General features: G+C 40.5%; 2 protein-coding genes across 5 annotated transcripts; one reads left to right on the plus strand and one right to left on the minus strand.

Annotated features, from left to right (window-relative positions):
• Nucleotides 1–926: 926 nt before the first annotated feature.
• Nucleotides 927–4,452, minus strand: selenop (selenoprotein P). 2 transcript variants are annotated; one of them, XM_013913071.1, is made up of 6 exons: nt 4,369–4,452; nt 3,570–3,799; nt 3,115–3,327; nt 2,869–2,986; nt 2,668–2,758; nt 927–2,595 (listed from the first exon to the last, which is right to left on the minus strand). In XM_013913071.1, the coding sequence occupies exons 2-6, from the start codon at nt 3,770–3,772 to the stop codon at nt 2,315–2,317; spliced, it is 906 nt and encodes a 301-aa protein (XP_013768525.1). In that variant the 5' UTR covers nt 3,773–3,799; nt 4,369–4,452; the 3' UTR covers nt 927–2,314. The 2 variants fall into 2 exon arrangements, with proteins under 2 accessions (XP_013768525.1, XP_013768524.1); XM_013913070.1 differs by having other exon boundaries at nt 927–2,574; nt 2,611–2,758.
• Nucleotides 4,453–10,204: 5,752 nt separating this feature from the next.
• Nucleotides 10,205–16,408, plus strand: znf131 (zinc finger protein 131). 3 transcript variants are annotated; one of them, XM_005741713.1, is made up of 9 exons: nt 10,205–10,327; nt 12,517–12,670; nt 12,760–12,861; nt 13,737–13,881; nt 13,976–14,084; nt 14,170–14,361; nt 14,476–14,854; nt 15,006–15,136; nt 15,356–16,408. In XM_005741713.1, exons 2-9 carry the CDS (start codon nt 12,535–12,537, stop codon nt 15,878–15,880), a joined length of 1,719 nt encoding a protein of 572 aa, XP_005741770.1. In that variant the 5' UTR covers nt 10,205–10,327; nt 12,517–12,534; the 3' UTR covers nt 15,881–16,408. The 3 variants fall into 3 exon arrangements, with proteins under 3 accessions (XP_005741770.1, XP_005741768.1, XP_005741771.1); XM_005741711.1 differs by lacking the exon at nt 10,205–10,327 and adding an exon at nt 10,452–10,560; XM_005741714.2 differs by lacking the exon at nt 10,205–10,327 and having other exon boundaries at nt 12,632–12,687; nt 15,356–16,407.
• Nucleotides 16,409–16,870: the final 462 nt, after the last annotated feature.

A 16,870-nucleotide genomic window follows, 5' to 3' on the forward strand; every position in this document is an offset into this window, starting at 1 on the left:
TGTGTGTGTGTGTGTGTGTGTGTGTGTGTGTGTGTGTGTGTGTGTGTGTGTGTGTGTGATGTGTAGTGGTAACCACAGATAACAGGGGATAAACGGATAAACATGACTGCATCAGAAATATCATTACTACATTATTACATAACAAGAAACTTTAATAGAGTATGTTCATACTAGCGCTTTGGGTGCCTTGAAAAGCGCTATATAAATCCAATCCATTATTATTATTATTATTACTTGTTTGTGGAATGATAACATTTAAGAATTTCCCAATCATTTCAACAGTGAATTTTAACTGTTTTAGGCTAATTGGCTAATGTGTTTAATAGTATTATTTACCTATATTTTCTTATAAAGCGATGTTTATTTGTATCATAATTTCCATAATAAAATTACTTTTACTAGGTAATGTTTTATGTGACATCTAGTATCTTCACTTTTCCATTTTCCCTTGAGCTTTGTAAAGGTGGGTACCCTCTGGATGGGCCTCCTGTCCATTACAGGATTAACACAGACAACCATACAATCATAAAAATACTCTCACATTTAAACCTAACTGGCAGCACCACTCATATTTGAGCTGAGAGAGGAAGGCAGTGAGAATATTTCCATTTCCTATGGAAATGAGGAAAGCCAGATATCACACCATTTTAGCAGACTTCCTTTTTTATTCATGTTTCAGTAAGTAGTCCATTACTTACAATTATTCTTCTAGTGAGAGAATAGTTTCCTTATGTTGTAAATTGCCCACATGAAGGTGTAAGGAAGATCAATGTTTTTTTTTTAAATGTATGAGCACTGTTTTGATGTAAACAGTATCAGCTGTGACTACTGAATTAAATGGGACAGGATACTATATTGCAGCTAATATGATCCCCCTCATTCACATGTAATATATACACTGAAAGAAAAAAAGAAGATACTCGAAATCTAGAAGAGTAATTGAGCCATCTTTATTCAACTCTCATTTTTCACCTTGCATACAATTCCAATACAGTTCTCTGTCCGATCTTCAGGTTTTCAGGGTGACTGATGTCTTCCCACTGAAACCATCACTAAGAACAGAGCGTATTCAAACAGTCATTCATTGCTTTACTCTCGTTTTTCCTTGCTGTCTTCCTGAACTTCAAAAAAGAAAAAGAAAAAAAGCCTTGTAGCAATGTGTGAACTCTGAAGGCTAAATACCAAATTTGGTAAAAAAGAAAAGTGAAAGAATAAATTGTACTGTTAGTACTCAAAATTTGAAGATTTTCTCTTATGGAAAAAGGTCACACCTGAGATATGTTAAAGCTTGTGCACAAAACATGTGTTAGTTACTGCTGTTATATATGTACTTAAGAATGATAATCGATAGAATGCCCCACAAAAAAATGATTGGTCTATAGTTTTTAGATTTATATTTAAATGTCTTTTAGGGGGTTTCCTCAGTAATGGATCAGTGCTATTGGACTTCCCTAATAAAAAGGCAAATACAACCGTAAGACATATTTTTAACTAATTCATAAACTGTGATGCTCTTGTTGACTATTTCCTCTAAATTACTTTTACTTTTATTTGCAGTTTTTTGTGTCATTTCTACTTCTGAACTTTAAAAACTTGAAGCGTTTATCATGTTTTGAACTACCCTCTCCTTTTTCTCCAGCCTGACATCATACAGACGCCACTAGATCATAGTTTCTGCATCTGGTTTCATAAAGGATGGAAAAAACATAATGGGGGGGCTAATTTGAAAACATGACAATCACATACACTCCTGAGAAAGGAGGAGGGCATCCCACTGACAGATACATTGAGATAGTTAAAATTGTGATATTCTTTAAATCATATTCAAATTACTTCAATGATAAGCTCACAATAGCTGCTTGACTCTAATTTAACCCATTGCTCTACTGTCAGGAATGCCCACCCTCCTCTCTCAGGGTAATACTTGTTGGTAAAAAGAGCATTTGGCCCCGGTGTTGCTGACTGGTGTTAATATGAAGCTGACATCAGAACCAGCTTACAGCTGCTCTCATCCTCAGCTAACAACACCTGGGGGTCAGGCTCACTGGGCTGGCTGAGGCTCCTGTCAGGCAGCGTGAGGCAAGCGTCACTGTCAGGTTTCCCTAACGTCATTGACTGCATCGCCTATCAGCCCGTGTCACCGTCAGGAGGTGGGTAACGCCTCATCACAGTGTCAGAGACCGACTGGCTGCTCACTCCCTGCCTCGCCAAACAGCCTGCGTCAGTGTCAGCATCAGCTGCTCTTAATTTCATTGTCAGAGCCCATCAGACCCTGTCAGTTGTACTTTAACTTTCACCTGTTCGTCCTAGATAATCAAGGCCTTTCAATGACTGCATGAGCCTCCTGTGCCACCTGTTGATTGTGCACGTCCTGGGGAATCTGGCCTAAATCAAAATGATGCTGGGTCTGAGGCATGTCACCTTCATGGAAATGCCCATGTGGTCTAACACCGTGCTGTGTCTGGTCGGCACCATTGTGATTTCTATGATGATGGCCATTGTTGTGATCACTGCCATGGCCAAAGCCACGAGGATGAACATCCTGATTATCCCCATGGTGGCCGTGACCGTGACCATTCTGATGACCATGACTATTCTGATGACCGTGACCATTCTGATGACCATGACTATTCTGATGACCGTGACCATTCTGATGACCATGACCATGGTGATGACCATGTCTGGTGTCGTCCTGTTCAGCTGGGGCATCAGGCTGGACCTCTGCATTATCTTTGCACTCCTCTGGGATCTCAGCACTCTGAAATTACAAGCAGAGATTACATAAATTACAGTTTAAGATCTTGCCTCTGATTAAACAATTATTATATGATGATCATATTACAACTCTCTGTTAGATTTGATCTATACCTCATGTGTGCAGTCGCCACATAGGCGCTTGCAGTAGGTGTCTTTGATTGCCTGCGCAATATGGCCCTGTCCAATGATGGAATATGGAAGTGAAATGCGGTGGGTTAGACGGCCACACCTGTTTGCAAAGGGACAGAAAAGCATTGTAAGATTAGGCTTGTGGAGGTGAGATATGTTGTCCAAAATTACAATGTTCTATTGGTTTTCCCAGAAAAATGTAACTGAATTTTCCACTTCATGTCAAACCTGTCATAAATGAAAAAGTCGTCTTTCTCTCCAGCCAGAGTCTGCCAAACATCAGGCTGTTGCCCGTCCTGCTTGTAGAGTATGATGTTCTTGGAAAGTTTGGCCTCCAGCAAAGGGTGCAGATGTCGTGATTGCTCCCCCTGGTGGTTAACGACCATGTAGACCACATTCTTAAGACCCTGACGTTCCAGCTTCTGCTGCAGGCCATCTAGTCTGCTCAAAAGAAGAGCATTGGGAATCAGTATCAAAGCAATATGTCAAAGTAAAAATGTCTTCTATGAATATGAATAGAAAGATTTATTTGACAGTTTTAACAAATTTAAAAATCTCCTATAATATCTCAGTTAACAGTCCCTTGTGCTTTGCCACAGGGCTGATCCATTGTCATGACACTTTTTGTGTTATAAATAATGAGAAGTGTGATATACAACCATTGTCATATGACGGGCACATACCTGGAAGCCTGCACCAAGCAGAACAGTCAGCTGGCCTGTAAAAGGGCCACTACCGTCACTCGACCTACTGACCCCTTCATAGGCTCCACGTCTCCTATCCTCCAGTCTGAAGGTGGCTGACAGCGGGGCCCTCCCCCCTCACTCTCTGCCCCACCCCCATGGAGCAGGCAGAGAGTGAGGAGCAGACTGAGGCCTGCCCACATTTCTGTGGCGCCTCCTTACTGCCCCAACTTTAGTTTCAGAGAGGAACAGGGTAGAAAAAACAGAAAGGAACAGAAAGAAATGCATGAAACTCAGCAGAAAAACACAGCCTATTAGTACAAAAGGTCAGAGAAGGTGTTCAATTTTTACATTCCTCATATCATACTAGGAATCTTTCTGGACTTGATATAGGATATATATCAAAATCTGTGCAATTAGTAAGAGTGAGCAGAGCACTTTTATGAAGTTTTCACTGGTGTTGCAACACAAATTTTAGTCCAGTGATGCAGTAAATACAAAAAGTAATATAAAAATATAACTTAAGAGGATTTGTGACTGAATATTATATTTAAAAATATGTTCTGCAATATATGACAAGCAGAAAAGTTCAAGCAAAATATTTGTTGTAGTTTATGCAGAGTGAACCTGCGCACTCATCAAAAAATTCTATATTGCGAAATACCCCAGCGTCTGGTTTCTAATGGGGGTTTTTTTTGTTTTTGTTTTTTAACAGTTTACTTATTGCAGCAGTTAAACATTGACTTATGGGTCTTTACTTTATGTAAGTTAACAGAATATAATAAATGTTGTTACTTACCCTTTGGTTAAAAAGTTTCCTACCCTCTGTTCAGCTCTGCGTGGCTGCAACTCTCTGAACAAAAACAAGCCTCCTCCTCCTCTGTCCCTCCTTATATAGCCTCCCTGTTGTTTTTCTATCAGGAAGGAGGACAAAGTTCAGTCACAGCAGTATGCTGATCATCACACTTTTATCAAGTTAAAAAGTCACAGTGCATGAAATCCGCTTGCTGACAGGACACAGATGTTTATAATGGCACATGTACAGTTTCCAAAGGGTAGTTTGTCCTTAAAGGGACCTTAAGGAATGTGTGAGGACAAAATTTTTTTGCCTATCTTATGTAAGTGCTGGTGTGTGCATTTGACTTGTAAATCAAAGCTGTTGATTTGTTAATATGTAACATATCATATATAGGTATATTGTGAAGCCAAAATATGGAAGAAGATTGTGCAATTCTCTTTCTTACTTTCTGCAGAACACACAGGGCGGGACTCTGGTGGGTGTCCAGCATGCTTCTGCAAAGTCACAGAAAAACATGTAGGGAAGGCCCATGCATATATGCATATCTGGCACAACTGAGGAATGCTGCAGCTTAATGCATAAGCATGATAAGATAAACAAAGCTTCATGAGTAATGAATAGTACAGAAATTTAGAGATCAAGTAAATAATACTCAAGTTCTTATATGCTTCCACTGAAAGAGGAATTTAAATCACTCAAACAACAAAGGGGAAAATGCTAAAGTGCAGAGAACCAGTAAGGCTAAGAACAGCAAAAGAGTCTAATGAAAAAAAATACTTTGAAAGTACATTCGGTAACCTTGTTAGGGGCCATATTGAAGTAAGCAAGCAATCCAAAGTTTGATTATATAAAAGCTGTAAACGGACTCAAAGTACAAACACTCTTAGAGTGTTATCTTTCTGCAGATGTGGGCCATGTAATTGAGAAAGCGCAAAGTCCAGTTTGGTTTTAACCAGGTAAGCAAATATCGGTGAGTTTGGGGTTCATCAAGGAATTAAAAAGCCTTAGCAGACATGGTGATGTAACTATAAGGTGATATCTGGAACTGACTGTGTTTTTGCACTGTTCCAACACCCTTCATGTCTCTACAAGTTCATCCTTCCATATTCCCATATTGATATATTTGATACAAAACAGATGACAGATGGAGCAGCAAATTTCCTGCTGATTCAAAGAGTCTGTGCCAGGAACACAACGGCCAAATACTGTAGCAATATCTGTTGTAGTTTTACCTCGGGGGATGACAGAGGATTATGCTAATGATAAGAAGTAAGGAAAAACACCAGCAGTTATGCACACTGCAGCACGTAAGTAAAAGCAGAAGTGATACTGTAGAGTTAATAGGAGGTTATGCTGTTGCAGTCCACACATGGAGTGCATAGAGTGAATGTGGTCTATGAATTTAATTCAATTTAGCTTCATATATATATAGTGCTAATTCACAACAACAATTGGTTTAAAGTGCTTTATATTGTATGGTAAAGACCCTATATTAGTACAAAGAAAACCCAGTTGATCCAATGATTTAGGTGTACTGTTGTCTACAATTAAGAGATGCCTGCTATATTTATTACTGTAGCTGCATTTCTCTATGAGTGTTGTGGGATTATAATATTATCTTATGCCATGTTATGCCCCTAATTAAAGATTGTGAAATTATTTTGTAGTTTTAGTTTGTATTATTCTCCTGAATTAGAAGAAGGTAATAACTATTACAGTTATTAAACTGATTTGTATTACATTAGACTGCTGATTCAGTGTGAATGAATGATATTGTTTATGATGCATTATACTGCTGAGTTATAAGAAATACTGTTTTCAGAGAGTCAGGACTTTGCTTTTTCTGACAGTAGAGGAGACAGAGCACATTCCACGGGAGCTTCACCCCCACCGTTGTTGAAGGCAGACAAAATAGGGAGCCAAGGCCATAAGTTAGGCTCGCTAGGAGTTAGAAAGAATGTGAATGTTTAAGTTTTTACAACTAGGTGGGGGCCAGTTTGAGTAACCCTCCACCTAGTTTGAGATTTGCTGTGTCCCTCTTCATGCATGTCTCCCCATCCGGATGGTTCATGCTCCAAAGTGTTGTATTGTATGTAATAAAGTAATTGTTGATTGGGCATTTATACACCGAGTATTGTCCTTCCTTCAGCCCAAAGATCGAAAGAATTGGGAGGATTTAACAGTGTATTATGCATATACGGTTGTAATTAATAATATCTTATTTTGTTCGTTGCCTGGTCAAGCAAAGTTGGTTGCCTGTCCAGTTCAATATGGTCTGCTGCCAAACCTGTCCCAGCAGCTTAAACCTATCGCAGCATAATGGATTGTAAACAGTCACCTCACCCAGCCCTCCCTGGGAGTTGGTTCCACAGGAGAAGGGCCTGATAACTGAAGGCTTTGCCTCCCATTCTACTTTTAGAAATCTAGGAACCAAAAGTATGCATGCAGTCTGACAGTGAAGTGCTTTATTTGAATTTTTAAGATAAAAAGCTGGGTATCATCTGCATAGCAATAGAAATGTCTTTGGTTTTTTATAAAATTGCCTATAAGGCAACCATGTTTAATGTAAAAAGCACTTGATTCAGAAAAGAACCCTGGGGAACTCCATGACAAACTTTGCTGTGTGAAGTCCCCCTATTTACATGAACACATTGGAGTCTATCAGATAGACTTGATTCTCAATTTTCCCCAGTGCAGCACATTTATTTTAATGCCAGTGATGTGTTCTGATTCCTGCAGTAAATGATCAACAGTATCAGATGCTACACTGAGGTCTGGCAGTTCAAGTACAGAGATGAGTCCACAGTTAGAGGCCATAAGAAGATCACTGATAACCTTCATTGGTACTGTTTCTGTTCTGGATTCTGATTCCTGACTAAAGGTCTTTAAAAGAATATCACCTGATCGGTGCATTGAGGTGGTGTCGTAATTTCATTGTAGCAATCAGCTGACACAATAGAACATGACGTGACTGACCTGCCAAGTTATTGATTTATAGAGCCTGGGGCTGTGGTATATACTGTAACCTATTTTAATGCCACACTGATCACATTACAATAATGCATAACATTTTCAACAGAGCCTACTAACAACTATTCACCAAACTAGTGTATATGAAAGAGCTAAGTGTCGTGGTCAGTCTTGGACACAGGTTGTATTGTTGATATTTTTCCTGGATGCGATTTATATATTCCAGAGGTCTATGTGTGCCTAGGTTAAGTAGTATTTAATGAATTCCCTTTTGTGTTTCATTCTGTTCTAGAATCCTCACTGTGTTTTGTCTTTCAGTGTCTCCTGTGTCATGTTAATTTAGTGTTCTCATTCAGTTATGGTGATCTTCCTGTTTTATTCTGATGTTTTATTCTGATGACCCCTCCCCGGAATGCTATCTTATCGTGGTGGAGGTGTCTTGCCAAATTATGTATTCCCGAAAGAATTTGTTTCCCCTGCGTCGGGAGCATGCACTGGCCTTTTGAAATCACGGACAAACAGTATCCCACATTCATGATTTTTAGTTCATAAACACTTCTAATAATGACTAACTACTCCAGAAATTTGAGAGATATTAGCTCTTTATACAGTAAAGTTACAGTGGGATACAAATAATATCAGGGTGATCCTGACACAATTTGTTCCCCTTGTCCAAAGACTTATTGCTTCTGAAATTTTGGAGGTTTTAGCTCAGTACAGTTCTGTATAGTCACTGAAGGATACAAATAATGATCAGTCAAAATGTTATTGGTTTATTGAAATAATCCCGTCCGATGTTGTGCCAAGGTCCCGATGCAGGGGAAACAATTTCTGTCAGAGATACATAATTTGGCACGACTAGATAAAGTTGGGCTCACCTCAACGCATGGCTTGAGCTCTGGAACCAGTGTCCTGGAGAGGGGCTGGACTCTGTCTCAGTCTGGAGTTGCCCGTGGTGAGAGGTGGCGTGCTGGGGTGGGTATCCTAGTATCCCATCGACTTGCTGCCTGTACGTAGGACAAGAGGGTTCGTTCCCCGCACCTTTGGGTGGGGAACTGTCGAGGTAACTAAGGCAGTTAAATAATTCCTTGGTTATGCACCCCTGGGGTGGATGAGAGGTTTGCCCTGAGTTATTGAAGGCTCTGAATGTTGTAGGGCTGTCTTATCAACACACCTCTGTAATGTTGCGTGGAGATCAGGGGTGGTACCTCTGGATTGTGGTGGTTCCCATCTTTAAGAAGGGGGACAGCAGGTGTGTTCAACTATTGAGGGATCACACTCCTCCTCAGCCTCCCTGATAAAGTCTATGCCAGGGCGCTGGAAAGAGAGTCCGTTCATTACTTGAACCCAGGATAGGACATCCCAGGGCATCATGGTTTAATTTAACTTCCTTCTGAGTACTTTGATAGTGGAGTCATCTGTGTCCTCACCTGTTACATCTCCCTTCAATATCTTGTGTATACTGTCTCAGTATTCTTTTGTCTTTTGTTGTCTCCTGTGTTCTGCTATCCTGCGAATGTTTTGGACTTGTTGTCTTCCTGTGAGGTTCAGAATTAAAGATGGATTTTGAATGTATTTAATGCTGATATCCCCTCGGCGCCAGCTGTGGGCTCAAGGCTGGAGCCGAACAAAAACTCCCTGATTACGACTGTGTTGAGTCTGTTCCTTCCCACTCCATGCAAGGCCACCTGGGTTGGCTGGTAGATTGTTTACTTAGCCTGGTAGGGCGAAGGACACTGTCTCAGCTGAATTATGGACACGCACACACATACACTTACACTGATAAGCACTCACTCATCCCCCCTCCCCTTCCAATGCCTTCGATGCTTGTTGCCTCCTGGGAACACCAGGCGGGTCTGGGCCCACGTTGGAGAGACGGTGCAGTGGCAGGATGGTTGCTGTGTTGCCTGGGATTACTCCTTATCCCCTACCCAACCCTGTTGCTGGTCATGTGCTCTATAATGTTGTACTGTAGACATTTATGTGCTTTCTGTGCAGAGGAGTTTTTTGTTTCCTGTTCTCATGCTGTCCTCCTATAGCCCAGCATGAGTAGAGGTCTCTTTTTTTCCACTTGTACTTTCCCATTGTAGTGTACATTTCAGTGTTTTTTCTGGAATGCAACCATTCTCTGACTTGTATCCCCGTGTGATGTCTGTGTCGTGTGTGTAAGGTCGGGGGGCGGGTTCATTCCACTGCAGGGCAACCTGCCACTGCATGTGGCGAATAAAATTTGAACTTGAACTTGAACTATTTCTCATCTCATGAGTCCTGCATTTGTGTCCACAAACTGCCAGTTACACTGCCAACATGTGACATGTGGTGTGAGACTACCAAGTTAAAAGTGTAGTAAGTTTTATTTTAGAGCAAAGTTGTCCTGGTGCACCCATCTCCTCAATTTAACAGAGCTTCCGAGTTTCAGCTGGAATTTCTTAAGATAATTAACTCAACTCGTGTTAATCATCAAGCGCACTAATCCCCCTTATGCAGTAGGATGAACTTAACCGAACTTTGATCTTCCAGGCCACTATCCGGTGAAAGTTTCCATTTGGCCATTTTTTTGTTTTCATACTTTTATTTTAATTTGTCATACACAAGAAAAAATTGGTTCAAGTTAATACATGCGTTTAATAAAAAGTAAATGATGAAAGTGAGAGTTCAGTTGAATTAAGTTTTTTTTCCCCAAAATGTAGAATGTGGATATGTTGAATAAATTAAAATAAAGGAACTTCAATGACAAGAGAATAAAGATTTTAAATTTTTGTTTGTTTGGTAGTCGTTATTTCCCCCAGCCAGGTAAGTGTTTGTCTTTTTCCATTGTCACCAAGCAACGCTCCCCGGCGTCCTTGACTTCGCAAGGGTTTCTGGGAATCCGAGGCCTGAAGCTTGAACGACCGCCCTTTTTGGAGCAACGAGAGTAGGACATCGGTACATGCGTCGAAGGAAATATTATCGCTAAATAACTTTCTAAAGCAGCATAACCAAACTTCAGGTATGTATGCCGATGGCTTGCAATGTGTATTTCGACCCTCTATGGTTACAATTAGAATATCTGTCAGGGAAAAGTGTTTTTTAATGCGCGGTTTGATGACGTAATGTTGATTGTCAAACGCGAAATGGCGAGCGTGCTAAGAGGCCCGTTACCTGCAACACTGTGGAGCTGTACCATGTTTATTTCCGTCATGTTTCAGTACCAAAAGGGTTGTGGCGATGTGTCTATTCATGGTAAGCGGGGTTGCAGTAAGACGCGTCCGTCGAGTGTGTGAAATGGCTTATTTTGTGTCTCGGTTTGGGGGGAGGATTATGTGTTGGCTAGTTAAGCTAACACGGAGCTCAGCTAACATGTGCCAAAAAAGGATTTGAAGCACACCAAACCTTTCAGTGGTATTATTTAATATCCGGTAGTAATTAAATGTTTACGATTTATCGTTCAGGTCTCCCTTCTTTTAAGACACCGCCCTGTAATTCTAAACATGCTCCCTTAATGGGAAAACTTTTGACGTTTACATTATGTTGTACCACATTAATAAGGACGTATCAAATTGTGTAAATCGCTGACTACAAATCAAAGAAACAAAAATTAGTTTAACTTGAGAAAGTGGGAAATATCACGTAGTGCCATTACTGTACAGCGTTACAAAGGGCAGCAACTTTCTTCCTGTCAACGAAGCTTTTAATAACACTGTTGTTTACTGGATTAATCAACTAATAATTTCCTGCTGTTAAATGCTCTGCTAGGCCATAACTACGAGTGCCTTCAGTTCCTCCTCGTCTCTTTGTGAGTCTCTCTCTTCGGAATTGTCAGTATCTAAAAAGCATGAACTGTTGAGCTGAGTCCGGAGAAGTTTCACTGTGGTTGCAGGAATGACGCCACCCACATTTGGTTGAATATGAACAGGGTGTAGAGCCCTGTACACTTTAGAATTCATCCTGCTGCTCTGCGTGATCAATAATCACCAGTGAAGATGTGGTCTGTTACAGCTTATGAGCTGTTTGCCTGTTTTTGACTTTGCCTGGAATAGTCTTAAAGACAAATTGTTGTAAACCCAGTTTTTGCTTTTATGAAGGCTCTTGATTGTAGACAATAGTACACCTCAAACCTCAAGTGCTGATTCTATTAGATGTTGGGAAGGTTTTTTTCCCCCCTAGAGCAGGAAATTGTAGTCCTCTTCTTTTGTGGGTGCTTTTTGGGTGTTTTTGTAGCTGAGCTAGCTCTTTTCAAGAATTTTGCAGATTGTTGGTGTGGCCAATTCTAAAATTTCTTCTACCTCTCTAATAGGTTTGTTTTGAATTTTCAGCCTAATCAGCACCTTCCCTCATATAAGTATTTTTGTGGACCTCATCTTGATTGTTCCAGTGAAAAGCCACTAAGTTGATTCCAAATCTTTTGTGTGCGTAATTTGTTATGGAAGCACAAGGCAACATGCCTCACCTGGCCATGAAACTGCTTCTCAGTTGTGTGGTTACTTTTGAGCCCACGAACATGGCAAACTATATTTTAAACAAACTTGTTTTAAAGCCTAAATGACCTTCTAAACAGCTAATGCACTTTAATCTATACTTGAATGTTTCATTTAAAATATTATTTGGTTGTGTGCAGAGGCAAAATTGAATCGTTGTCCAAATACTTCTGGACCTGACTGAATGGCTGTTTTGAGAGCAGTGTAAACAGTTGAGCTGGAGCACACCCTGCTGGACAAACTGTGTATTGACACAATTTCTAAAATAAGCCAAACATCTTCATATGTATTGTTTTCTGCCAAAAAACCAAAACTAAAAAAACGCACTAAAACATTTTCATATTGACACATCAGATGAGATGATTGGCGAATATCAGTCAGTAACAATCTGAACAAACTGGTGAACTTCCTGCTTTACTACAAAAGTCCTTTCCTTTTTCTTTTTTTTTTGCTTTGGATTTAGTGTCAGCTGCAGTGGTCCCAAAATATTTTCTTTGTCTTGTAATGCATAAACAATGAGCAGTCGTTTCTTTATAATAGTAGGGAAACACAGCTGTTACTAATAACATTAAGTAACTTAAAAGAACCTTCATTAAATGCCAGCATGTAGTTAATAATATTTAAATGAGGCTGCGAGAAAGATTTGTGTGGTAAAATTGTAACAACGAGCAAGGTTGATCATGTTGTGTATATATATATATATCTTCCTCTCTTCCTACAGAAGACAGATCAGACAATAATGGCAGCGGAGGTGGAGGTGGAAGTGGAGGCCACTGTGGGCAGCGAGTACCCAGCACATTACAAAGTCATGATGGACAAACTTAACGAACAGCGACAGCTGGATCAGTTTACAGATATTACCTTGATAGTGGATGGTAAACAGGCATTTGGTGTAAGTAATCTTTATAAGTTTAACGTTAAATTCTGAGGCAACACTAATTTCCATTTTTCATGTCTTTTCCAGGACACCAGTTCAGAGCCCATAAAGCAGTGTTGGCAGCATGCAGTCAATTTTTCCACAAGTTTTTTCAGGATTATACCCAAGAGCCACTGGTGGAGATAGAAGGTATGTAGTGTGTTAGTTATACTCGCGGGACTACATTGTGTCATAACAGGAAGAATATGTCCAGAGAGACTGTTCCACCTATAGATGAATTTCGCTGTCACTATTAATACAGTAGTTTAGAGTAAATGTGGTTTTACAAAACCGAATGATTTTAACTCAACTTTTACTAAAGCTTTTTTCCCTCCTTCCCTTCCTTAATCCAAATAAGTACTCTTGATCATAGCTTGAGCCATAGTGGATTATGAGAAAAATGAGAAGATTGCTGTTTGAGAACTTAACAAATTGTATAATAGTATTGAGCTTGATGTCAGATTTATGTTTTAGTTTGTTTGTTTTTAATTCATGACTTAGATGCCTTCTGAGAGGACACATTACAGTTTATTGCAGTTTATGGTTTAGCTCTCTGGTGGGCAAACTTTATAGTGGAAACACTTGGAAACATTATTTAAGAACTCCTTTGCATACTGGCTGTAATATATCCTTAATATAGATTATACTGGTTAGTGTTTGACAGCTGATTTATCAGTCAGTCTTATTGCTTGCTTTAACTTTGCTTGCTTGATTTACAGTTTTCAGTTTGTTTGTTTTTTAATAGTTTGACCATTACACTCTCACCTCTTGGTAGTAGAGCTATGTAGAATATTTTTCTAAGTGATAGGAACATATGAAAGTACATCCCTGACTATGAAAAATGCAGACATTCAAAAATTAAATTGGTGTCAGAAAGAGATTTTGCATTATATTTAATGTAAGTATTCCAAGTTTGTTGTAAGACTTGCTGTATTCCAAGCTGGGACTTGCTGCTGATAGACAGATATTTTGTTACACACGATCAGCTTTTACTCACCACTGCTTTTACTGTCATATTTTAACAGGTGTGAGCAACACTGCCTTTCGTCAGCTGATGGAGTTCACATACACAGCCACACTAGCTGTAGCTGGTGAAGAAGAGGCATATGATGTCTGGAAAGCAGCTGAGTATTTACAGATGCAGGAAGCCATCAAAGCGCTCAACAATAAGTGAGAACTCATCACTTTTGGCTTTAGAATTGACCAGATTTCACTTAAAAATAAATAGAATAACATTTGACCTCTTAATGATCCTCTTTTGTAGAATGAATGAAAGCTCTTCATTGACAGCAAGGAGCAAAGGAAAAAAGAGGAAAATTGCTGAGACGTCAAATGTGATTACAGAAACCCTACCCTCAGTGGAAGGGGAGCAGGTCAGCATGCTTGCAGTGCACTTTTATAGTCAGCTTGATGTCCTATATTTAGTTGTTAAGGCTGAATATTTTCCCTGTTCTGCAGGTGCAGATTGAAGTTATAGGTGAAGGGCCCATTGAGGTGGAGGAGTCGGGGCTGGAGGAAGTGGTTGATGCGGCAAAGAATGCTCAAGCTGCATCAGATGATTCTGCTTTGGCTCTTCTTGCTGACATAACTAGCAAATACCAGCAAGGGCAACCAACAATACAGGTGATCAAGAAAGGAGGAATAGAAGAGGTATAAAAGCTGAAATGCACATTTTTTTCTGATTTCTACTGTTAAACTGATACGCATGAAATAATTAACTCAGAGGTTTTGTTTAGTTTTTTTTCTTTCTGTGTTTTTTCTTAGCATGAGGTTGTGTATCATGAGGAAACGGTGACTGCCTCCAAGGTGCTGGAGAATGTCGAGATTGTCGAGGTCCAGATTTCTCAAGCAGACAACATGTTCCGTTGCAACAAGTGTGACCGCAGCTTCAAGCTGTACTACCATCTTAAACAGCACTTGAAAACACACCTGGGCTCGCTGGAGAAGCCCCACGTGTGTAACCACTGTGGTAAAGCTTACACACGAGAGGGTGCCTTGAAGCAGCACATCAGCACATTTCACTTTGATGCTGAGGAACTGTCTCGAAACCAGAAACCCCAAAAGAAAGTGCATGTTTGTGAATACTGCAAGAAGCACTTTGACCACTTCGGACACTTTAAGGAGCACTTGCGAAAGCACACAGGTGAAAATTTCACACTGTTTGAACTCACTTTATTTATAATGAAAAGTACAAAGGTATGGCAACTAAACATAAGTTATCATAGTTGTCCAGTAGATTTGTTTTTGTGTTTCTGACATTGAGACACATGTCTGTCTTTTGTGCCCATTTTTAGGCGAAAAACCTTACGAGTGTCCAGATTGTCATGAGCGATTTGCACGGAATAGCACACTGAAGTGCCATATGGCAGCCTGTCAGAATGGGGCGGGAGCCAAGAAGGGACGGAAGAAACTCTATGAATGCCAGGTACAGTTTGTCCTCAATCAGGGCCATCAGGTTCTCACTGAAGGGATTCGGAAAGTTGTTCTGAAACTCACTGAAAGCACTGAAACTCGTGTCAGTTTTCAAAGTAAAAGTCCCGGTACATACTGTTGTATTGTTGTATTGTAATTTGTTGTATCACTTTACTCCCTATATTACTGTGCTATGATCATGACCTCTTCTTTTGCTCTCCACCTTCTTCAGGTCTGCAGTAGTGTGTTCAACAGCTGGGACCAGTTCAAAGACCACCTTGTGAGCCACACCGGAGTCAAGCCCAACCATTGCACCATGTGTGACATGTGGTTCACCCAGCCGAAAGAGCTGAAGGCACACCTCAAAGAGGTCCATTCCATCGAGGATAAGTTAAACGACGAACTGGTCATTACTGACTCTGCTGCAACCGCTGCTCTCACCATAGCAGCACAGAACATAGAGGGAGCCGAAACTGTCCTGTTGGAAGACGGCATTCAGGTTGAACACGTCACAGTGGAGCCTGTAGATGTGATGGAGATGGAAGAGACTGCCACGGTTGTAATGGAGGATGGAGGGGTGGCAGAGATGTGTGAGGAGGACATGGAAAGATTAAAACAGGCTGGAGTGCAGATCCAGGTTGTACACGTGACCACAACTGAAGTTGACGGGCAGCACGTGGTGAACTCTCAGGTGGAAGTACAGATGGAGGGAGAGATGGTGAATGTTGAGGAAGCAGAACATGCAGCGGTTGTATGAGAATGTGAAAAAGAGTCTTTAATGAACTGCTGGACACTCTTAGTCCCTAACAGCTTTATTCTCCTCCAATGGACATTTTATTTTTGGTACACATCTCTGCATGTGAGAAGCCGCATGTCACCTCAGTACGTCCTGATGTCTGTTATGTTGAATGTCAGTTCCCACCGCCTTCACTGCTATGGACAGAGTTACCATTGTCTTGCTGTAGGTGCTGTTTGCCATCGTATGCCATATTCTCGATGTCGGCAGTCCTCCATCAATTCATTTTTGTGTTTTTCTTCAAATGTTTTTTTTTTTTTTAAACTTTGGTCACGTTCTATGATAAATTGACCCAGATGTTGCTGCAGCTCATATGCTGCAGATTTCTCTTGTTGTTAATAATGATGTTTATTTTATTAACTTTTGGTGGTTTGTAGGGGGAAAATCAGCTATGAAATAAAACCGGTTTCAAGAGTGGGCTAGTTCTCCAGCTTTATACTTAGATCTTGAAGATTAAAAAATTAACACTGTTTTAAAAAACAACAACAACGGAAACACAAAATTAAAAAAGCATTTCAATTAGTGCAATTTCAAAGAGTTCAGTAATACACACCAGGTGTATGGTGCATACATGCATATTGCCTTATATACATCCATTAGCAGGTAAACACAGCTGCTCCTTTATCCAATCAGATTTATCCACCAAGACAAACCCAATAAAGAAATAAACATTAAAATAAAAGGATAATGGAGTTGCATATCTGCTGGATGTGATTGTGCTAGAAAATTCATGGCTCAAGAGTTGGGAGTTCACCTTGTAATCGGAAGGTTGCCGGCTCGAGCCCCGGCTTGGACAGTCTCGGTTGTTGTGTCCTTGGGCAAGACACTTCACCCGTTGCCTGGTGGTGCCAGTGTCCGGCAGCCTCGCCTCTGTCAGTGCGCCCCAGGGCAGCTGTGGCTACAATGTAGCTTACCATCACCAGTGTGTGAATGTGTGTGAATGGGTGGATG

Source organism: Pundamilia nyererei, unplaced genomic scaffold, assembly GCF_000239375.1.
Source record: "Pundamilia nyererei isolate P.nyererei 1_Seehausen unplaced genomic scaffold, PunNye1.0 scaffold00113, whole genome shotgun sequence".
Lineage (NCBI taxonomy): Eukaryota > Metazoa > Chordata > Actinopteri > Cichliformes > Cichlidae > Pundamilia > Pundamilia nyererei.

What these genes read in the sequence shown, in the direction of transcription:
- znf131 (XM_005741711.1), top strand. An exon ending in GCCACTGGTGGAGATAGAAG is followed by an intron (nt 12,862 to 13,736) that starts GTATGTAGTGTG and finishes ATATTTTAACAG; the next exon opens with GTGTGAGCAACACTGCCTTT. An exon ending in ATCAAAGCGCTCAACAATAA is followed by an intron (nt 13,882 to 13,975) that starts GTGAGAACTCAT and finishes CCTCTTTTGTAG; the next exon opens with AATGAATGAAAGCTCTTCAT.